The 25,086-nt window shown below is 36.0% G+C and overlaps 1 protein-coding gene across 1 annotated transcript in view; it reads right to left on the reverse strand.

The window, feature by feature from the left end:
* PLEKHA7 (pleckstrin homology domain containing A7) overlaps positions 1–25,086 on the reverse strand; it is a 167,629-nt gene continuing 142,543 nt past the window's right edge. The window contains 14 exon segments of the mRNA XM_068400085.1: positions 1–1,451; positions 3,187–3,295; positions 6,551–6,693; positions 7,511–7,644; positions 10,184–10,336; positions 13,425–13,625; positions 14,025–14,104; positions 15,639–15,756; positions 16,030–16,218; positions 16,647–16,885; positions 17,965–18,073; positions 21,518–21,619; positions 23,393–23,542; positions 24,867–24,947. Of these exon segments, the coding sequence (XP_068256186.1) occupies positions 3,198–3,295; positions 6,551–6,693; positions 7,511–7,644; positions 10,184–10,336; positions 13,425–13,625; positions 14,025–14,104; positions 15,639–15,756; positions 16,030–16,218; positions 16,647–16,885; positions 17,965–18,073; positions 21,518–21,619; positions 23,393–23,542; positions 24,867–24,947 (1,797 nt within the window). The 3' untranslated portion in view covers positions 1–1,451; positions 3,187–3,197.

The following is a 25,086-nucleotide window of genomic DNA, read 5'->3' on the forward strand; positions in this document are numbered from 1 at the left end:
TGCTTTCAAAACTTTTTATAAAGGCAAAAATAAATCATTATTTTGGCAAAAGGTTTTGAAGTTGATACTGGCAGTATTGAGGTAAAATAGATTGCATTAGCTAAATACATACTTTTAAGAATATTTCTGAGTATAGTGTTAATATATGATTTGTCTTAAAGTCTGAAGGTCAATCAGTTTCAAGGGTTTTGTCACTATTACTTGAATACAGCAAATGAACAAGTTAGTGGTTTCACAAAATACTGCAGAAGTAATTCTCAGTCATTTCTCATCCCAAGCTGAACTCAACTAATAATACACAATATTGGGAAATTTTTGCATGCCTTGCATTCAATGCGTACACAGTCTTTCTTCAAGTAAAGCAGTTGCAGCAATTCATTTAATCTTATTTTCTCCTTATGTAACTACCTTACCCTTTGCCCTATACATAAGTAAAACACTGAATTTCAAAGTTTGGCAGAGTTAAGCACCAGGTGAACATACATATGAAATTAGCAGGTGCCACATTACATTAGTTTTGCTATTTCCAGGATAAATACTAGTCAATACACCATATTGTAATGTTTATTGAAAAAAATCAAAAGAAAATTACATATTTACTAGTAAAATGATGTATCTTTTTTTATTGCTCAGTTCACATATTTTAATTAAAAGTTTTCTTCTTCCACATCTCAACTTTCAAAAAAATACAATTTGTTAGCTGTTTGTTATGGAGGGGACAGCACTGCTGTCAAGAGCAACCTTGCATACTGTGGATTGAGACCAGCAAGTTAATCATATGGGATCAAAAAAGGAAACAGGAGTTAAAACTGGCTTTCATTATGGCTTTTGTGGCAAATTTCAGCAATACAGTGGTTACTGATACTTAGAAATTCAAGCTAAAAGTTCCTTGCAATGTATTATTTAATGGGCAAAAGAGTGGGTGAATAACTCTACAAAAATATTCAATCCAAAACACCCTTTTGGCAAACCTCTCACTTACGTTAGCTCTACCCATATCTTATGAATGTGCTTCTAGGTTTGTTCAAATTTACATTTTTTTCATGACACTTTACATTGTGCATCTGAGCCTGAGGGGGAAGCAACAGCATCTTTTAACATCTATGCAAGTAGTTTCTCTTAAAATGAATTCAGCCCTTCATTTAAAAAAAAATTCTAAAATACATTGTTCTAAAAATACATTGTCAGTATTTTACAGAGTTTATTAAAAGTGCCATTTATTCATATAAAAAGTCTAAACTAAACTGAAGTCAAAATAAAATGATTTGCAATTCTCTTCATTTTCATAGAAAATCCCCCTCTTATTGTCTGAACGTATTTCCAGAAGAACATGTCATCAGCAGATGAGTATCTTCACAGAAAGCTGGTAAAGAACCTCCTCTTCCTTCCACGCAGCGTCACTAGGTGGGGTTGGCTTTGAGTCTTATGTCAGTGTTCACTTACTGCTTTGGCTAGCATGAAGTAAAATAAAACACGGTTAAATATTAAAGCGATTACGCTAATGCCAAGCAGTAAGCACTTTCAAGAAACATTTTTTTAATTGAAGCTTTCTGCAGCTTGACAGAATGGACAATTCACATATAGACACGTTAAGCGAACACTTATCTCATGATGCCACTGAGCTCATGCTCCACCTCCTATATCCCCTGCATGCTGCTGCTTCTTGCAATTATTTTCTTGATAATTTTCCTGAAGTGTAGTTTTTAATATATATATGAAAATATATATCTGTATATACACATGTATGTATGTATATTTACATAGACATGTGATACAAATGTTTTTAAGTCAGTCTGTAATCACAGAATGGTTGAGGTAGGAAGGGACCTCTGAAGGTCATCTGGTCCAAGCCCCCTGCTCAAGTCTAACACCCCGGGACCGTATGGTTATTTTTCTGGGTTCTTGAGGCCACACATGGGTACCCTATTCACATGCAAAGATCTCACGTGATAGTGATAATCAACTAGCACATACCTGAATATAATAGTAGAGTCAAGTGTTATTCAGATACAGCAAAGATGGTTGAATCTGGTTCTCAGAAAGATAAACAGAACCAGCAAAGCAAATAGCTATTTCCATCAAGCTCTATAGAGGCTCCTAATGTCTCTACACCTCTCTCGTTCTAAATTCCTCATTTTTCACAGGCCTTGTTGAAGGCAGGTCACTGCCGGTTGAAGCCTTCCTGGTATGTGCTCATTTTTATTTAGATTTTTATTTTTTGCACAGATATTTGACTCAGATTAGTGGCAATGAAAACAACTAAAGATTAACACTATTTGAGGTATTCACTCTATCAACCCTCTTTACTAGTTCCTCTATGTTTTATCTTTTTGTGCAACATAAGGCAATAAAATTAGGCTAAAGGAAATCAGAAAGGTGAGAATAATTTCGAAGGAAACTATAGAAGGATGGCGAGTGTCTTAATTAGGGGCACACTTAGCAGGTAAGTATTATAATATTTACAGGTTTTCCTACTGCAAATAGAGAAAACTCTCAAAATACTACTGGGAAGGGACGATACACATTTCTTTATAAGGTCAATGAAATTATCATAATTTTAATACTTGAAATGGCAAAATAACCTAATCAGAGACAAAACTCAAGTCCCTGTTAACATGATCTAACGAAAAGCACATCAAAGGCACGAAAAAGTCAAACGCAATATTGTAGAATTAGTTATAAAGGGCCAAATTTTCAGCTCAGCTCAGTTAAGACTCCGATGCTAGTTCATGTGTAAGATACCAGCCCATAAACGAACCCCCTGCTTACACAACTTTGTTTGCACTTTCGATCGTCTTGTGCAGCAACTGTATACGCCACATGCAGGCAAAAATACCTGTGCACCGCTACGGTAGCCACAGGAGTACACAACACTAGCCATCGGAGTACAAACCACTGCTGAAAATCTGGCCCTGGGCTACTGAGAGTAACGATGTCTCTTTCCTTCACCACAGTAAGATTATGGAAGCATCTTATCTGTAGAGCGACAGCAGTTATTTGAAGACTTTTATTAGCCCACAGTTTAGTTCGTTAGAAACAATATTTACAAGACTAAAAGGGTTCTGAAAAATAGGTGCATGCGTTCATTTGGCTCTAATTTAGGTTTAGTAAAAAATGTTAAAATTCAGCAAGCCACAGCAAAGGTACAATGGCAAATCAGACATGGCGAGAGCAGTTAGTTCTTACTTTTAAGGTGTTTAAACAAATGTGTAGTGAAATCCATTGCTTAAGGGGGAGTGAGGTGGCTGTGGTACAGAAGGTGAGGGTGCTTTAGATGGATAGGTCAACTGCTGAGCTAGAAGGGATCACATACAGGAATTAGGCTGCACAATCAAACATTCATATTATAACAGAGCCACCTTAATTTTCTACTACTTGAATGGGAAACCTGATTAGTAAGTCAATGAAGTGTTACACTATTTTAGTTACATGAAACACAATTTAAACAACAACATTTCTACCTGCTGGTTTTTTCTTCAGTTGCGTAAGTTATGCAAATAAACATTCCTGTTTTAATGAGAATATGGACAATCTATCCTAAGATGAATTTTCCCCGAACATTTTAAGGCACACAACACTGATATACCCTAATCCAGCCCTGCTTTTAAAACTGCAGTTCTGGAATAGCACCTATATTTGCTAATTTGATTTCAAGATTTCACTGAGGTTGTACAGGTTTTCAACATTCCCTTTGTTATATGCCAATAAGCAGAAACAAAATAATATATAGAAAAATCACCAAAACAAATCACACATGCATATAACATTTTGCTTAATACAGTGCATTAACATTTTGCTTAATACAGTAAATCCATTTTCAGATCACAGCTTGAAACTTCACGATAAAGAATACAATGATTAAAAGTATGCTTGTTTATAAAACAGAGTAACTGTATAATGTTAGAAGACAATAATCAGAAAACTAAAGAGACTGAAACTCAGTCTTAATTCTGCTTTTACATTTTGGAAGGCCAAAGGTAGACCTATTTCCAAAACACAAAATTTAGGAAATGACTTCGTGTTATTCCTACATATGATTTTAATCTTTCAGATTCTTGGCAAGATTTCAATTTAGAAGGCTGATTTCTTACTAGGAACAGAGGAACTCTAAAAAACTGCTTTACAAGGACTAGATAAATGCACATTTTATTTTAAGAGAGATTTATATTATCATAGCATCTTAATATAACTTAATTGCTTCCCCCCCCCAACAATGGGAAAAGTTAAGCTTCAGTTCTTTTTCATAAGCAAATCTTTGTAAAAAATCAGGACATTTAGTTTTGGATTTTCAGATATGGTCTGCTTCATCAACAAGGACCAAGTGACTTTGGTCCATATGACCAAATGACAAGGACCCATACTTTAAAAATCAAACTACAAAAATAAGAATGTTAAAGAATCTGTAAAATCAGAATAAATAAGACTGTACTATCAGCTGTGCAAAGCATCAAATGATTTTCTTTTTAATCACTTTAGATCATCAGAAAATAGGCCATAATTAAAAAAAACTGAATGCTTTTTATGGTTTGTATATTTTCTATCAAAATCAAACTGCTCTGACTTTTTTTAGAATTCCTTGAAAGGTGTTTGTTTTGAGAGTAAGTAATAATTGAAATCAAAGCAAGACATGTTACAAGAAGTATTTGAGATACAAACGTGGCAGGAAAACTGTACGTGGACATAAAGGTTTGGGCTTCCTTAAAGAATCAAGGACTTGGCCACTATGTTAGGGGTTTTTTTAGTGTCTGAAAGACAAAAGAGCTAGCTGCTATACTTCACAAAGAAAATTAAATTAAAAATAATCTCGCAATTGACTGCAAATTTTTTCAAGCAGCATTTAAACATTTCAGTGCCGATATACATTTTAATTCTCTCTTTGGGGAGAACTAAGGAATTAAGATTTCTGTGGTTACGTATACTAAGAATATGTGGTGATCATGCTTTTGAAATAATCACAATTAAAAAATAAAAATATAAACTAAAAACCTGTAGTAATGAAAACAGCTACTACGTTCACTACACAACATAAAAAGATCAAACATATTTCAGTACTGTACAGTTACTGCAACTTCACGCACACCCAGAAGTAAGTTAACTGACCACATGAGACTGTTTAGTATGGCAGGCACTCTGCTCTTCTACTGACACAGAGGAGTAACTTCAAGTAGGGACTGCGTTCGTCTTGGTTGATCTTAGCTTCGGTGCTACCTTTTCCCAGCAGAAGCTAGAACTCACGTGGGAAAATGCTGCGTTGGCTCATACCTCCTGAAACACTAAGTCCCACTCCATACCCAAAGTGTGCGAGTCCCTGTTACAAGGACCTGCTTACTAGAAGCGAGACCAGACTGCCTGCAGAGAAGCCGTTTTGATGCACAAATGCCTGAGGATTCCAAAACGTTATTCATGAAATGCTCCCAAGATCTTACAGTCCTGGGGTTTTTTGCTTGTTTTGGTTTTTATATCGTCTAGCCTCCTCAGTAAATCATTGTGTCCCTTCCAGTCAGTTAAGTTACCCACAGAACCTCTCCAAAGTCTCAAGATTCGTATCCTGAAAATGTATTCCATCCCCTCAAAATCACATTTGCCTCAGGTTTAGCTGCCACTGCATCTGTGAGTATACAGCCACATTCAATCAACAGTCTGTTACTACAGATGCATGATACGCATCTGGATATTGGAATAATCTGTCTTTAATGGGAAGGTCTTAAGGGCTTCTGTGGCAAGTGCCATAAGTTTAAACTGACAACTTCAGATGAGAAATGTGCATATTTTTTCTCCATCGTAGTTGAAGTTTCCATTATTTCTATTCTCCACCGGAACAGTGAACTGTGCCAGTTACAAATGGCCAGTCAGATATTTGCTAGAACAGCTGCTGCATGGATTACTGTGAGATACAAATCTCTTGACATTTCTTACTTATTTCAACTATAAAGCAATCAAGACAGAGATGATCGCTTTTAGAAACGTATTGCAAAGGATCTATTAATTTCCAGGCATCAAGCAGAATTCATGCACAGCTGTCTTGCTTGGACCTCTAATCTTGGTCACCAGACAGAAACATGCCGATACCCATTTTACAATGTCCTTTTCAGCCTGTTGTCATACAGCTCAAGCTGCAAATGATTGTACTCTAGTCTCAATCACTAGACCAGGGAATCTTTCTGTTAAAAAAATGAAAATTCCTTTGTCTTGACTTTTTTAAGTGACAGATCAATTTACGTTTTAAAAATGAATGTAGAGATACCTCATTTAATACAATTACAGAGAATTCCTTGAAAAATGTTAATTTTTTAGTACTATTAGTAAGAGTAAGTTTCTAAGCTCTGAACTTACGGATCATAATATTTTGTCCCCTTCACCCTGTCCACTGGAGGCCAAATACTCAACATACACCTTCAGTCTCTCTAAATTTGTTATTTATATACACTTGTCACTATTTTAAATATGAATGACTAAAACTCTCTCTTATGCCAGGAGTTCAGCAACAACCCCACACAACTGTAGAAGCTGGTAAGAACTGGCTGTTATTTTGTAAATAACTAAGTATTACCTGCTACCTCCTTGCTCCTTTGAGAGGCTTCAGAAGCCAAAGCGTATGATATGGTAATGATGCGCTCCTGCTCTTGCAGCTGTGAATCTAAATCAACCGAGCTGTGTTTGTCCTGGGCAACAGTAGGCTGTAGATTGTGCATACTAGTGGGAAAGCGCAAAACAACATTAACATTTACAAACATAAAGAAGAATCCACCATGCAGATGAGGACAAGCTTGAATTCAGATGGCAGTTTTCAGATCTCATCTATCAAGCTCCGTATTTTATTGAAGTTCTTTAAAGTAGGGTTAGATATTGTATGTAAATGACTATAGCATACAAGGGCAAACGATGCAGCCATTACACATTCAGTCACAGTTGTACATCCAGAAGTCCTTTGTTGTAAATGCACTGTTTACATGAAAGCACTACCAAAAAATGCTATTTGAAGTTGTTAATAAAATTTCTTGTTAGTGACCAGAGGAAAAGGCATATAACCTGGCAGTCCTCAGGCACAGCCTCTTTAATTGTCTTCCAAAGAGACAGCAGATAATTGAGGTAATCAAATTCTTGAAACTGAATGTTTCAGCTGACTCTACATTAGCTGTCAGCAGGCAAAAGTGTTCTTTCAGAACTCCAGCTTTCTGGACACAACAGAAACTTGCTCTCACACTGACTTTTCTTCTGCTTTTGGCCAGACCTGTGCCTTTCCCTCCTCCTCACTCTCATCTACAAGTTGCTTGGTAAGGACTCATTACTATTTTAGGATGCTCTGAACAAGAAAATGGACATATACAAAATTTGTCACTATCTCTTCTACCCTGTTTTAAAAAGGAGCTTTAAATACACTACATAAATTCTGTGTTCATTTTCTAAAAGCCACAAGTTACAGTTACATAATTTAATAGGAATTGTTGTTCAAAGTTAGTTCCCAATTTTTAACACCAGCCCCTATATAAGATTTGAAACAAAAACTAACCTTGATTTAGTAAGAATATTCTTTATCTTTTCTGCTTTACGCTGCCTTGCTGCCAGCTCTTCTGTAGAAAGAGGCTCTTCTGGCTCCAGTTCAACATAGCGTTCCGGAATTGCAACCTTCTCAGGTTTTGCCAACTGTGGAAAGAAAGCAAGCATCAAGTTTTTAATAACAGAAGACTTAAAAAATTGAGATAAATTCTCCTCAATGGCAGAACACAGTGAAAAGAATAAAACATGGGTTTTCACAGTCAACACACGTACCTGATGCTAAACGCTCCCTCTGGATATGAGCTGATGCCCTTTTAACACTGTCTTTTCCCTCTGATTTATTTTACTTAAGAAGACAGATCAAACAACTATTAAAGGGGATTACAAAAGAAATCAGAATCAACAGGGAACCTTTCTTCAGCTCAGGCTTAGAGCCCAAAGTAGAACACTCCCTAAAGCTGTTAGAGTAGAAAGAAGCAACCACTACAAGACTGACTGGACAACCTGAGATTTTAATGGCGTGATCTTTACATCATGCCAGCAAGGACTTCCTACAACTGAAAGGAAATATCACTTGAAGTTTTAATCTAAAGTATCATTCTTTTGAGACTGAATAATATTCTTCTGTGAACAGCGGAGGGGGAAAAAAAAAAGAAAACCAGCAGTTTGTAATAATCTTAGGAAATTCTTGGACTATAAAATTTTAAATCCTAGGTATTCAAAAGTTGTCTAGGGAACAGACCCAGAAACACACTAACATTGTGCAATTGGAACAACATGTTGCATTCATGTAATTCTGTAGACTGAAATTTTAACATGACTGCACAAAAGCTAGCAATGAGGGTTTATTAGGATCAGTTTCTTTGGGGGAAATTTTTGCTTCACATAAGAGATCTAAATCATCCAATGAAAATTTGGTTTTCAAAATCCATTTGTAGAATGGATCCAGAACAGATTGCTTTTGAAAGGCACAAATAGAGGATGCGTAAATAAATAAAAGTAAGTAAAGGGGAACTATTTTTTCATCTCCTCTTTGGATTTTTGTTAAAATGCTCATGAGGCAATGAGTTTTCAAAATTCAAAATTTTAAATAAAAATAATCCTAAATTTTTCACCTCTAAACTTAATCCACACTAATGCAATGGCATATGTAAAGTGGCCGGACCTAACCCCCAGTGATTAGGCTCAGTAATTTGCAGGCAGTCACAGGACGAAGCATACAATACAGTCATTGGCACTCATAACCACATTAAAATCACAACCTCAAATTTTTGTACTTCCTTCTCAGTAAATCCAAGGCTAACATTTCCTGGAAGATCCTCATTTTCCACTTCACTTCCTTACCTTCAAATCCAACTCCTCTCTGGAGCTCTGTAGCGCTATATATATATATATTATTTTATTTATTTATATATCTATCTCCATACTACAACTAACCTAGACCAGCTCATCCCACCACTTCCAGAATAACAAACTCAGTTCTCATGTGAACAGCAGACTTATTGGCCTTAAAGACACAACTGAGTACGTTTCCTCATGAGGCACAGAAGTACCTCAGGTACAGAAGTGCCTGCCAGGTGAAGAGGATGGGTACATGAAATGGAAAAGCATAACCTGGGTAACCTGAGAAAGCAGCTTTACATTCAGAGCTTCAGACCTGCTTCAGTTACTCTGATGTAGGACAGAAATGCCTATAAGCAAAAGCATTTCCTATCCTAGGCTTAAGGTGCTAATGTGGATGTATAAAGTGATTCATGTAGCCCTGAAGCTTCTGGAAAAAAATTTAATAGCAGAGTGCAACAAGGAAAGGCAACACAACGGAAGTATTTTTTTATGTTTCTGAAGTTTACAGGAGTGCTGCATTTTCTGTAGAAAATATATAAAGATTAACTGAAAGATACATTCATTCACAGAGATCAACAGATAACGGCTCACAGATTCAACCCCTTACAAATATCTCTCTACATAAAATGATACATTGCCAACAGCTTTCAGAAGAGTAGAGGTGCTTAGTAGTCTAATTATCACTAATAATTTTACTGATTTTCCATCTACCATGGCCTTTTACACAATGCACAGTACCCACAGAAAGTTTTCCACCTGCTATATTCTTTCTTTTCCACCAGATGGCTCAATCGCATTTCAGACAAATACTTTACTGGGTTACTAGAGCTGAAAATAGGTCTAGTGCCCAGAACACCAACCAAGGCATTTGAAAAGCCAACAGAAGGTGTTTTCTGTTCTGACCAGAATAAAGCAGCACTCCCTCTTCTCTACCATGTTTTGCCAGTCAAAATGAAGAGTAAGGTAGCTCTGGGGAACTAACTTTTACTTAATTGCTGTTTCTTATTTTCAAATACTCTTTTATGTTGTCTTCTCATCTTTTTTATCCAATTCATATAACATTCCCTAATTTAATCACTTTTTCCTTTCTAAAGCCTGAGATAATATATTTCAAACAGTAGAGCCAACCTTTCAATTTCTTCTCTCCACTAAAACACAATATAAACATGAACCTTTCAGAGATTCTAAGTGCCAGGCCATCAATTTTCAATACCCACAAGACTCCTTTTAGTTCAAACTTCCAGCTAACTTTTGAAAGAACAGATGATAACACACCACCTAAAACTCAGAAAGGTTAATATTTTGGGGCACAGAATAGAAGGCAAAAGATGATGAGTGTTACCTCTCTGCTGATATCTAAAACATAGTCTTGAGGCTCCAGGTCTGTCTCTGTCACTGCTACTGGCTGGACTTTTAACCATTCATTTTCATCTTTGTCTTCTCCACGAATTGCCCTCTCAAGTAACTGCAAATCAAATTCTTGCTCTCGTTTCCACTGGTAATAGATACAAAACAATTAACAGCATTCAACCATACTGACAAATTCATCATTTAGCAATGTACATTACTACTGCTGCAAATGCTATATTGCTGTAAGAACCCAGAAAGCAAACCCCTTAACTGACAAGAAAAAAGAAAATAGAACTGTATTTCTTGGAACATATACTGGGAAGATTTGATCTCTAGCTATGCTGCATGGATTTTGGAGTATTGTTTAATTTTACAGGTAACATTCAGCAGTATTAAATTCTAACATGTATTAATCACAATTTCACATATGCTGATTAACATGGAATTGGCTACACACAAACATCATTGGAAGCAGAGCTGTCAATACAAGTGAGTCTGCGGACTGACAGACTAGTCCTAGGCATTCTAACCAGGCAGTGCTGTGTGATTTTGAATCGCTACACAAAAAAAAAAAAAGAGTATTTAAATTGCAGGTTGAGAATTGCAACTTGAAAATTTTGTGTCTCTTTCTAGAAGAATAGCTAGTGATTAAGGCTGATAATATCTTACGTACTAGCATTAACTTGTCTTGAATTCAAAAATAATAATTTAGTTCTAAGCTCTTATGTCTTTACTAAAGTATCTACCTACCTGCAAAGATAAAAAATCTTTCACATTCTGTCTTTAAAAGGTAAATATTTAGCAGCAATAAATTCAGAATGTTTTAAATGTAGCAGCACAATTTTAGAGTTCCCAAATCACTGTACAGTAGCTCCTTCACAACTACACACAATACACCTGCATATAAACTCACGCTTAAAAACACTACCAACACTTTTTTGTTCAAAAAATTAAGTTCAGTTGCAGCATCATTCCATCCAGCAGATCTCAGCAACTTTACTGTACAGAATTGAAACATGATATTAAAAGCAGTGGGAAAGAGAAGGGACAAAAAGAACAACAACAAAAAAAATTATCTCCTCAAGCATTTGAGGGTCTCAATAGGAGAACGTGCCATTATAAGTTTCTTAAAAGCATCTCCAGTATTTCTGTTACAAATCTTTGGCTTGTTTTGATTGAAGTTTGAACTTCATATGAAGTCCTTAGACTTCATTATGCTACTTGCATTAATAAATCTAATTGAAACCTATTCATGCACAAGCTCTCAATATTCACTCAGAAGATACATATATTCCATGTATATTAAAAAAGTTAAATAGCTAAAAGGCAATTATATCTCAAAAATTAAGATGTTTCTTTACAGAATTCAAAAGAGAAAAAAATGTTTTCTCATACGAGTACTCCAAACTCATTCTTCTACTCATATTCAAACCAGGCCTGATTGACATAGTATATTTTAAATACACAGTATCATTTTCAAGTCATTACATATAGGTAAGAAAAACATCAAACCATTATTACGAAGCAGTATTTTTATTGGCTTTGATGTTGCGACTTTTACATTAAAAAGGCATTGTATATAACAAAGAATTCATGTACTGTGATCAATACTTAAAATGTCATACTACACTTGAGAGCTGACCAATTGAAAATCAGAGTTACACATACAATGTATGTTTAAAGCAAATGTTACATACTGAGCAGTACTTCAATTATACATTTAACTGTTTGCCATTTTGGCTGCTAAATAATTGTAATGCTGTAAGTAATTGTGCTATCAAACATGCTTTTTGCATATCGAAGCCCTGTAGGTACAAGAGGTGACCTCTACAAAACATTGCTAGGGCTGAAAGACTCTATTTTAATTCTTTACAGCAAGAAAAAGACCAAGATGGCACCCAAATTTATAGATAAAGTGTTTGCCACAAATGTTAATAAGGACTGTGACGAAAATGTTTAAATTCGACTTGTGTATGTTATGTGAGTGAGAAAACATAAGAAGCTCAGTTTAGTTGTTCTAATTAAAATATGAAAATAACAGTGATACTATAGTTCTGCAGTTCGCAAATATTATGCACTCTTCAACAAATTTCTGATTGCAAAACAGAGGACAAAATAGATTAATGTCTCCAAGTAGTGCACTCGCATTTACTGGGAAAGTAAATACAAATAACTGGCTGCAAATTAGTGCTACTGAACAGTGGGAATGAAAGGCTGAATATTATAGGGGTTTTTTTAATGCTAGCAATTGACACACATGTACTAAATGCAATTAAGCCTGGTAAAAATTGAGTAGTCCAGTTAGAAATTTTAAAATAACTACAAAATTCTGCAAATTAAAAACAAGCAAACAAAAAAAAGAGGCATTAGGTATGATGAGTGACGAATCTAAAAGCAAGAGATCTTGTGCAATGAATTAGGTAAAACAAGGTGATCATTCTAAAGCTCTAGTGGACCAAATAAAAAAATAAATTAAAAGACCACAGCATAAGTGCAATCTTGGTTTAGCACCAAGTGAGTGACGGGGTAACTTCACTAATTCGAATTGCTTTGGTTAGTATCCAAAATGTATCCTTACAAACTTCTCATCTGTACAGCATTTGATCTCAGAATGCAACAAAAATCCTTTTCTTCAGCAGCTTAAATTTGAGCCTTATTAGAATATTCTACATTTTGAGCTTTAACGAAGAATTTTTATCAATTAAAACACATTAGCTCTTACATAAATTTCTAATCAGCATGATTAGATTTTAAAACTGATGATCCATTTATCCTCTCTTTAAAAAAAACACATACCACCTTGGTCTGATATTACCATGACTATCTTGCAGCCTAATTTATGGATTAAAAAGAAAAATACGCATGGTGCATAAGAACATTCTAAAAGGCCCATTCCAGTATGAAGCAGTCTTAAAACTGTACAAGCTTCTTACACTTTCTAAATACAATTCCAATAAAAAACAATCATGTCTCTGAAACCACTCCAATATACTCACACCTCCACTCAGCACACTAACCTCTGACCAACTTACCTGCTGAACCTGCTACATATACTGTAACTACTAGAAAAAAAAATCATCTGTTACTCATACTATCTGAACTCATTTTATACTGTATAACACTAATTTACTTAGCGTAGAAGCATCACACACACTCGAGTGAAAGTGCTTGCTAGGAAAAAAAAAATCCAAAGATATTTTTAGTTTAGTCCTTTTAAGGCATATCTAACATACTGAGCCTATGTCTGCAGAAATGGGCCTGATGAAAGACCGAGATGAAACAGACTGCCTTTCTCCTTGGCTAAGAGTTCTCTTGCGTTCACGAACTAATGCCTTCTGATGTCGCTTCATTCTTTCTAGTTGTTCCTCTGCACTCATCTTGCCTCTTTGGTGGTCTCCAGAGTATAAACGTTCCAAGGCACTCTTTGGTCTCTCCTGTAGAAGTCACAAGGCACACAAAACATGTTGTAATTAATACTTTATAAGTAGTATACAAAAAATTAACTCTTTCTCCTCCCTTATTACTAAATTAACATTATTTTGTTCTATTATTTTTGCATTAATTTGCATATTTCAACTCTAAATTTTCTATTACTACCACTGATTTTTGGTTCTAAACCTGGTTTTATAAATCTATTCCAAATGCAGTTAAGTTGTCCGTCTGCTTCCTGATTCATTTAAGAAAGTGAAAAAAGGGAAATTTTATTAGATCACAGGTACTGGGTCCTCTCCCATGCTACTATAATCCCACTTGCTGCTATGCTAAATATGTTCTGGGCTTAACTATTTTGAACAGTTCAGACATTTGCCTTCAGATGTTCATTTAAAACTTACCTTGGACCTATCCCTTCGAAGTGTTGCATATGTTGAAATGGTAGATGATTGGTGCAATCTGGAAGTTGACCCAGATAAACCTTTATAAGGAAAAAGAGAATGCTTTAAAACCAAGTGACAGACAAAATAAAGACAAGTGTCAGATATTTTTTCAAATTATCATGCTTTTTCTATGATATTCTGGCTACTATTTTAGCTCATGTTTCACATTTTGCAGTTCAGAAGATCATGAGAGGCATGAAATTTCATTTCAGCCAGAAGAAATGTGTCTCAGGCCACTATTTATCAAAATTCAGAAAGATCTACAACAATCTAGAAGCTTATATTAAATGAGGTATGGGGTGAACTCAGCTGTACAACAGTAGGTAAGCTGTACAAATAACCACATCTATGAAGAAAATCAAACCTTAACATTCACAGTTAGAAAGGAAAGAAATACGAAGAGAATGACTAAGAAATGAATTGCTCTTCCTCAAACATCCTCTCAATCCTCATTTGTGGAACAGTTACAGGACTGTAGCACAGTGGGGATGGAGTGTCAAGTCACATGTAGTGTCTGGGAGCATTATATTCTTATTCTTTATTGCTCTCATTTCAATAGCAATCTAAGTGTTAAAAAAAAATACTGGAGTTTTGTCATGGTTTAAAGCTGGGCCAGCTATTAACCAGGTGGCAGATGCTCTCTGTTAACCCTCTCCCCCCCCCCCCAAGGGAAAGGGAAAGGGAAAAGGGAGAGAGACTTATGGGTTGGAAAGTTAAAACAGTTTTAATAAACTATAATAATGAAAAAGAATATAATAACAATAATAATAGAAATAACCAAATATATACAAATATGTACAAAACCAAGATCAAGAGCTTGGAAATCCTCCTCAGGCAGAGTTGCTCCCCCCAGTACAGGCAGAGGGGAAAAGGCAGTACCTCCCCCCAGCACAGACAGAAGGGAAAATGCAGTAGCTCCACCCAGCACGGGCAGAGGGCAAAATGCAATAGCTCCCACTGCCATCACACCTGCAGGCTTTTAACTGGAAACTGGCAAAGCTGGTACCAATCAGTGGGAGACAGGAGGGCCCCTCCCTCCTGGGCCCCACCTCCAGGAGGCAGTGGGTTAGTGATAAATAGGAAAGTGAGAATGACGTGTGTGGGATGGAATACCTCGTTGGTCAATCTTGGGTCACCTGCCCTGTCTGCTCCCCCCTGCAGCTGCGACCCCCCTTTGGCTCTCCACTCATAAGCAGTGAGAAATTTAGCAGTGACTTTGGTTTCTCTAAGACTAATTGGCCTGGTTTGGGCCAAACCAGGACAAGTTTGTAAAGATCACACAGAAATTATGAGGAAAAATAACCCTGAATATAGGAGACATTCTAACAGCTAATTTCGTGTTTTGCTATGCTTTTTTTTTAAGCATTATATATGAAGTTCCTTTGCAAAAGGCTGGTTGTCTGGTAACGGCACCATCAAAATGCACAAAATCTCTAGACTTTCACAGCATTGTATACTTAATCTAAAAATAATGATCTGATGATAAAAGACCATCTCCAGAAAATCCTAGGAGAGAAAAGCTCCTATACAGACAGTACCGTTAAAAATCAACTACATAAATTCCTGGCTTACCACGGGTAGGTAATGTCTGGTATCCACTGTCAGAGCTTATTAAACCACTGGAAGGTTGGCTGAGGTCACCACCTATTGTTGCTAGTTCTGGTTCACTCATGTATGAACGCAGTTCCACCTACACGGAAAGATACTCATCAGCTCAAATGAAGTCACAGACATCAAGTCTTAATAATCTTAAAACAAATCCGAAAGCTTTGTTTCTGTATTACTAAATATCTCTCTGCCATTATTATACAGCACAGACCTCTCCCTGCCATTACTATCTCTCTGCCAGTATCTCTCTCTCCTTGTTACAAGACCTAGAAGTCCCTATATTTTACAGACATTATCTTTTATTACAGGTTCACATGTCTTTAAAGTGCGGGTGTATAGGTGTATGAGTGCTCACCCTATAATCTCCATTTACATACTGTCCGAGTTCTCTGTCTCTCTTTCTTTCATCTGACTGACGTTTCAGGCCCCGCACTGATGTGTGTCTGATGACAGTGGCTTCTCTCGGGAGAGGCGGAACAGCTGGTGGCTGATCATCAGGACTGTACAACTGAGGGAGAGGAGGTCTGGGCGGTGCTTCATCTTCCTGGTAACAGGAAAGCACAGGTATTTGGCAAACAGTCTGAAAACAATCTGGCGTAAACAGACAAAGTTCACTACATTATATGAGTTATTTGTGACTGCTTTAGCATGCTCTCCTCTGTCCACACTAGGAGCTTGAAGCTTTTCAAACAAGACCCAGGAAAGCAAACAACTAATCAACCACAAAGCACTACCAAGGAAGGCTCTGCGTTAGCATGTTCTAAACCAGTATACGGCTACCGTACACAAAGCTCCAGGTTACGCACGTATATCCTCCTGTAAGTGCTATTGCTCAGTTTCAATACAAACACCTTAAGTGTCTCCCTGTTGTGCCTCCACACTGTGTGCACTTTGTAACCATGAAACTTTCACTGTTTCTGCCAGAAATAAATGGAAACATCGGTGAACGAATCTCACAAGAGCAGTACTTACAACCTTTGGCTTTAGCTTAATTGGTGACTGAAGAGGCGGCTCGATTTTTTTCAGCTGCTGTGCTTGGTGCTGCATTCTGGCCTGGAAATAAGGCTGTGGATACAGCCTAACCTCCAGAGGGGATTTAACCGGACTGGTTGGAGGGCTTTGCGGGACTGAAAGTTTGCTCTCCGCAGTTGCAAGGAAAGCTGGTAAGGAAGGCACTGAAGACTGAGAAAATGAAGGCACTATTTTTCTCTCTAGGGGAGAAATATGCAAATGTGTTAGGTATTGTCTCTTACCAATAATGTTCATGAGAATAGCAATTCACATCCTTGGACTTCACAGAACAGCCCTACTACTCTGCATGTTGCTTTGAACACAAAAGGGGTGGGGTTTTTTGACATAAACATGTTTGATTGTTACATTATAGCAGGGGTGGAAAACATTTTCTTGATGAGGATCAAGCAAGCCTTTCAGGCCAAAAATAAAAACACACACTTTAATATCATCCAGTAAAACTCCTTGGAGAGGGCAGTGGGAGGGAAGGAAGAAAAAGCCCAAGAGTCATATGAAATCTGGCCCTGTGCCACAGATTCCTTAAGATGCCTATAGATCTAGATAAGGCTAAGCACTCACAGCCATACCTTAAATAAAATAAGATCTCACCATCTCAGAACTATTTTATCTCTATATGTAAAAGGTAAGCAAAGATAATTTAAATATAAAGTGAATTCACAGGAGGCATAACAGTCTCTTGCTATCCCAATGCCTTAGGTCTTTTCTTTGAAACATAATAAGGCAATTGAAATGCAGACCACACACACTTTCCTTTCCTCTTTTCCATAGCTGATGTTGCTTTGCCCACCAAACACCTGCCTGAAGAGGAAGGGGGAAGGCAACTGCAGCAAGGGCAGTTGGGCAGCATCCAAGGGGGAAAAGAAAAACAAAAAAAAAAAAAAGAAAAAACCCAGAGAAGAACACAGAAGTTCCCAGACAGTATTCAGAATAGATACTACGCTGGTATGAGCCTGGCATGTGACAGAAACTCCTGCAACTTGCAGAACTTAGCCCACTATTATTATTGTTATTGTTCCCTTTTTTATGGCTTGTTACATTTTAGTGCCATCAGTAAGTGAAAACAAACAACAAAAAAACTTTTTGCCGCCTCAACCAAAGAAACGCCAAGTTAATGTGCCCAATGAACAGCGATTTCTGATGCAACCAATAGCAGAATTAATTGGATTTTCTGCAGCAGAACAAACTTGGGTATTTGCACAGACCCAAAGATTCAGTTGCACTTGTATAATTTTTTGTGTTTTAATTATGTTCTCCTTACCTGGATTCTTGATAGAGTCTACTATGGTTTTGTAGTTTGTTTTATTTGCGCTCAAGCCAGCTGTAACATCTTCAATTCTCCACAAGTCTTTTTGTATTTGTGTTTTCTCCTGATGTTTGTAAGTAAAAGAAAGAAAGAAAAATCAATTATATCTCGTTTTTCATTTATTATGGACTTATCCCTCTTTTGATACCAAAACCAAACTAATGTTTCAGAACTTACATGAAAACTTAGGAGTCTAGAAATGAGTTAAATAATTATTTTAAAATTTAAAAAAAAACAAAACAACAGAAACCAACATATCTTGTCAATTAAATTTATTAAGATTATTTCCTGAGTCTTGGAAGACTTCCTATAGAAAACTGGGGGAAAGAGACACATCTACATTTTTCTCTACAATATTATTCAGGCTACAAAAACCTAGTTTAATGTTCCACATAAAATAAGCTTACAGAACCTTTTTATTTGAACTTTGTTCTTAAATTCTATACTAACACACTTAAGACTGCTACGGCAGCCTAATGAAACTCACCTTAATACATTTAGGGGAAATGTCCAATATTAAAAAAGCAAAAAATGAGTATAGTCTCCCTGAATATGCCGTGAACTTCCTAATGGCTTTTAATGGATGAAAAAGAAAACCAAAACTTAGAAGGGCTGACAAATTTAACTTCTGCTTATTATTTAGGTTGTTAGGCCTACTGGACATGATGTATTATAGGTTGAAACAATACATTGCTGCTGTTCCAGGATTTGGTCTCATCTTGCATCCTATTTGCTTTACCGAGTCTTTCCAGGAGGATAGAAAGGGAAGCTTTGTCTACAGTCTGGTCTCCACCTTCGATTGCATCTTGCAGCCAGAGGCCTGCTGAAGCCACCACTTAAGTCAGATGTTCATTGTGATCATCATAAATAGCTGTTCTCATCTACTTACTCAAAACCTGGTAATTTGGCCTTCAAAAATTGGCATTAAGAATAAACTTAGTAAAACCAAGAGGAAAACAATATTATTAAAGAAAGCAGAAGGCAGTGAAACACTTTAGTTAAGAATTGCTTACAGACTGCTCAAGAACTCTAGAAATTCATCACTTGCCATGAGCTAAAAAAATAACCGCTAATTAATCCTATAAGCCTGAAAGAGAAAAACTTCAGTAAAAGCTCTTACACCTCATAGAGCTAAGGAAGGCATATAAATTGCTTCTCACTTTCTGTCTTAGATCAGAAAATATATTCAGCCAGGTTACAGATCAGCAAACAGGGTGCCAAGAACACAAACATTTAAATGATGGAGAACGTTATTTGCCTGTAGTAAACTCACTCGCTAGATGGGACATAGCCTGAAAGATTGTCAGGATACAAACTATAAATTTGCACGTTTCATTTCATTTTTCTGAGATTAATCACACTACAAGGAACCAAATGATGGATTTACAATAATCAAGCCTCAGAACTGGTTAAAAAACTCCCAACACGTACAAAAAAATCCTGCTTCTGAAACCACTCAGAAAATGTCCGATCAGTAATGTACAAAAGTCAGGAGATCTTTTAATATTATTTCTTCCTACTACTTAAATATTGATGTGAAGAGAATATTTTAGATCAAAAATGGACTAGATCTAAAAGATAAACAGATGAATTTATTTTTAAATTATGAAAGCCAAGATTGCTGTTCACAAAATGGTATAAATATACTTTATGAGCAGGCATGAAAAGGTAACTTGGAGAGATAAATCAATTTAACTTCCTTTACACAGAAACATAATTTAGAATGATTTATAAAACCAGAGGAGAAACACCCACTAAAAAGTTATCACTGACAAAACACCACATCACAGTTAATTTCAGCATGCCCAGATAGAAACAACATTAGCTATTTCCTACAGCAACTTGAGCCTGCAAATTTATTTAATTTTTAATAATATTCCATGAAGACTGCATCTTTTTAAATACAGTGTGTATTAATTTAGTGCTATTGGAAAATACTAGATAAACAATCTTGAGTCTACATACGTTTGGGCAGAGATCAAAAAAACTCTATTATGGGTACTTTAAGTGAGACTTCTTTGAAGGAATATAGTTTTAAGAACATTTTTTAAGAACATTCAGCACTTTCTGAAAAAATCAGCTCCCTTAGTATCTCCAAAATAGATATTCAGAAACATTTTTTAAAATCTTATCCAAAGACAAACATATCTCTGCATACATATATATACACATGTATATGTAAGTATACACACACAAAACCCATAATGTGCGTATGTTTGTGTGTGTGCATATGTATTTTTATAATTCTGCATGTATGTGATATGAGATAAAACTGAGTTAACATTTTTTCTGTGCAAACCACATTCCCTTCTATATGTATTGCTAAATCACATGCCACACACATCCAGTATTTTAAGCATGCTCAATGCACAACTGGAAATTGTTTGTTAAAGTACTTTAACAAAATATATTTTGTTTAAACCTGTAATTTCCCTTTGTTAAAATAACTTCATACAGGGATGAGTTTGTGCTAAAATACCCCTGGGATTTTTTTAAATGGATGTATTCTACAGCTGAGCTCAACTACATAATATTCTGGCTCTAGAAACTGAATCACTCCCCCACCTCCCAAAATTAAAAGTAAATGAAAATGTACTTTGAAGACTGATGCAATCTAAAATAGTTTTACAAATCTTGCTTTGAAACAGAACATTTATCCATTAATAGTGAGAACAAATAGACTTCATATCTGATCAGGTATTTGTTGCAAATAAATACATTTGAAAATTTAACTAGTGAGCACTTTTGATCTAGGATATTTGGAAAAGTAGGCTAAGATCTGAGCAAAATGCATACACTGGCTTTGTTCCTTGTGTTTTGTCTTTTAAATAAAACTGTTCTGCTTGAACAGGAAAAATAAACCAGACTGTATTCTTTGCTCTAAGAATAAAATCACCAGTTTTAAGCAGGCAGGTAGAAATAATCTGGTATGCCACATCCAGTTCAGCAGACAGAATAAGTTAGCTTCAAACAAAGCTTCTTTGTAAGATTCAAAACTAAATAACTGATTTAAAACTGAGATGCCTTTCAGTTACTGATGGCTGTTAAACACTTATTCCACTTCACAAAACAATCTGCAGAGATAAATCTTCCATAAATAGAAGAACGTGACAAAGAACAAGTAATGACAGTAACAAGCTAGTGACTGATGTTCTTAAAAATGGATAAAGAAGCAAACAATGTCAGATCAAATAAATGGAAGACCAAGAAGTCCTGCATAGTCTTATAAATTAAATACGTTATCAATGTCAAGATGTCAGCATGTAACAAAAACATAATAAAATAATGACAAATTTGCATAGACAACTTATGAGAAACTATTACACATGCTGCAAGATAGCTAGTTACTGCACAGCTATGCTGTTATGATGTCTGAACTTTGCAAACTAAACTACGTGACAGCTGAATACAGTGCAAAAATTGCGGAGAATATCTCTTATGAGATGATAGCTTTCAAGTTCATACAAAATAATCTCATAAGTAAACCAGTGTCTGGAAATGGACTCACCTGAGATACCAATGAACTATTCATCTGTTCCTGTAAGGCTTTTTTCAACTGGCTCACATCCTTTTCTAATTTCAGGTATTCATTCCAGGCATTTTCCATTTCCTATTAGAAGAGGGAATACTCTAATACAACATTACGATAAACTTCAGAATCACTCTATCCATTCTCTAATTGAGCACCAAACTGTTTTTAAGATGGTGGTGGTCTATTTTAAAAAGAAGCAAAAAAATCCATTTTGTAGTCTACATTTAACGTTGCATTTTATTAACAAAACCATTTATTGAGCATATAACTGGCATTTAATAGAATCTGAACTGTGAGTAATATGCTACGAAGGAATCAAGTCTATTCCAGTTCCATTTCCTTTTACCTTACTCCTCTATTTAAAACAAGTTTATAATTAAAATTCAAACAGTCACCTAAACCAGAACTCATGTTTTGAAACACAAAGCAGGTTATTCTTCAAAAGTTCTACAGACTGTGCTGTAATGGCATTAGAAGTGAATAAACAAGCAGACACCTGGAAAACAAGGCTATCCAATCACTCTTACTTTACTTAGATTATTTCCAGCATCCATGGCACCACAGTCTGCCTTCTGACCCAGAACTGAGAAAAATCAAGTGTCTGGAGCATTTTTATGTAAGGAATGATGAAGTAGGCTTTTTCTCTGAAGTCTAGAAAAGAGATTACTTGGGAGTTGAGGGGAAGAAATCAGGGAGGTCTATGAAACCATAAGTGGCATGGAGAGAGCAGATAACAACTGACCTTTCCCCATCCTTTCCCATACAAGAGGCAAGGGTCTATCACATGAAACACGTACAAGTCAGGCTCAAAACAAATAAAAGAAAGTGGCTGTCCACACAGTGGGGAAAAGATCTGTGCAATACCTTGCCAAATGATGTTTTGGACGCAAAAGGTTCACAGAATTTAACAGGTGACTGTACAGGTTCTTGGAAATGAGATCTACTGAGGATTACTAAATAGAGGAAAAAAAATACCAGCCTCGGGAATTCTCTGAGCAGAAAACAGTTAGAAGTTGGATCCGTTACGACAGGAAATACTACCCACCTCTCCTATCCTTACTCTTTCCTAAGCACCTGCTTATGCCCACTGCTGAAGCCAGAACCCTGGGCTAGAAGGAGCCTTGAACTGGACCAGTACAGCCACTCTTACAATTACTTGCTATTTATGCTCCCAATTAAATTTTAAATGCTGGCTGTGAAAGTCATAAATTTTCTACAGGCACAAAACACTACATATATACATTTAAATAATACTGGCATCTTAATGATCAGATCTTACTATAGGAAAGGTGTTCATGCAATTCTAGAAACAACCTTAGGAAGAGCTGGTCCCACACTCATTAAGAGGTACGATTAATATAGTGAGTACACGACACCCAGGTTTAATATACTCTCTTCCACAGTCAATTCTTAGAAATATTTTTATTAATAAAAATGCAACATTAAATTGCATTTGAATTTCATTAAATCATAATATCAACAGTAAATTTTGACCAAAATATCAAACTTTCCCAATTCCTTTTCCCCTGGAAAAATACCATGGAATCACATTTATATTTTTCAAAGGACTAGCTGAAAGATTTGCAATTTAAACCCCATACATAAATGAAAAAGATATTAAAAAGTTTTGTGAGCTTTTTTGGGCAGAGGGTGGGGGTGGGAAGGGGGCATTGAAAAGGAAAACTGGAGAGATTGTGTAAATTTTTTTGTTCTGGTTTAGTATCCTGTACCTTAATCAAATCAGTTCAGAACAGGACTTAACTGCCCTATCCCCTATCCAGAGAACAATACCATTTTATTCTAACTGGTAATTTAATTAGTAGTTTTCTTGAAACAACCAAAACCATGTACCGTTGAAACTTTCGATATTTCAGCCCGAATATGTATAAGATCCTCTTGCAAAAGTCTCTGCTGGTAAGAAATTTTTTCTGCGTGTTGTGGTTGGTCTTTGTACTGTTCCATTTGCCTGTGTAAAACCTCCAAAACAGACTCCAGCTGATCCTAACAAAGAAGAAGATGACAGTAAGCTTACAACATTTACATGGAATTGTACGGATCTACCTGCGGGAAAATAAAAGTTGTTTTCCACAGCCTCAGTCTTTCCTATAAGCCACTACTGGTTAGGATTAGCATCCTGCTGTGGAAACTAAGATGTAAACAAAAAAGTGCAAGAGCCTTAATTAACTATTATAACCAAAAGTATCTCATATTTTCCATTACATATTTCCATTAAGAAGCCAAAACTGTGGAGAACACAAAGCAGTGAGAAGGGAATTTTTCTATTTACAGTTTGTAGAAAACTGTAATTTACAGTTTCGGAAAAATTCCCTTAAGCAGTATAGAACTGTGACAGCCCAACCACAGCACAGCATTAGCTGTTTATTTAAGGATAGCTTCTCATTCACTGCTATAGTTAAATTAGCCATACGAGGGATTAAAATATTGGCTAAACCACTACGCAGGCCCAATTCATTCTGTCAGGAGTCAATAACACTATCATTTTTGCATAGTAGCTCTTCTGAAGGATCCATCTGGACAGTACTTTCATTTTAGAATTGATTTTTTTCTGAACCACCTCGATTTATTGACAGCTATAGCTCATAGGCAGTGAAGCAGATAAAGATATATACAGGCAACGAAAGACAAGGAAAGGCAAACCATTTTGATATTGTTTACTATTTGAACTCTGACTTGAAAGGGCATGGAGGAAAGGAGGTGGGTTCCAACTATGAGCGTGTCACACAAGATATTCCAGCATTTCAGTCATGACCCTCAGAACTAAGTTCACAGTACTATATATACAGCAGCATAGGTTTCTGAAATTACTACAAAGTTGAATCTCTCTCTCTTCTCTCCCTTTTTTAATTTAAAAAAAAACAAACAAACAAACAAAAAACCAAACCCAACAATCCACCACACAAGTTACAGTGAGAGCTCAATATGGTAGCATGCTGCTATTTATGCAAACAATGTTTGTGCAGGTGGGACAAACTGCAAATGAAACATGACTCTGCCTCACACCATATACATATTAAGACATAAAGAAAACTACACAGAAAAGTGAATGGACCCCAATTTATAATAAATGCCAGAACATTAAAAGTATGTGGTTTTAAAACATTTTCAAAAACACGTTTTCTAAGAGTGGGTACTCAATCCTAACACAAAAAACAATTACTTTTCTTAAGTTTATATACATGTCCAAAGGAAACTACTACAATGCAAGCAGCATCCAGTAATTTGATTTTTTTAATTGTAACTCCATATTTTATGATTAGAGGAAAGTTGTTATTTTATTTTATAAAACTCTTTTTAATCTACTTACTTTATTTTCCTTAAGGGCCCTTATTTTGTCCTCCAAGTCCTGCAGAATTCTGTCCTGCTCACAGAAAATGCTTAACTTGACCTGAAAATAAAATCAAATAAGTATATAATGCTAGATTTAAAAAAAAAAAAAAAAAAAAAAAAAGACAGAAAAGTCTCTGCTGGCAGTATTTTACCTCAAAGAGCATAATAATAATGTGAACGGGTAACAGTTCAAGATA

This window comes from Nyctibius grandis, chromosome 4 (genome assembly GCF_013368605.1).
Source record: "Nyctibius grandis isolate bNycGra1 chromosome 4, bNycGra1.pri, whole genome shotgun sequence".
NCBI lineage: Eukaryota > Metazoa > Chordata > Aves > Nyctibiiformes > Nyctibiidae > Nyctibius > Nyctibius grandis.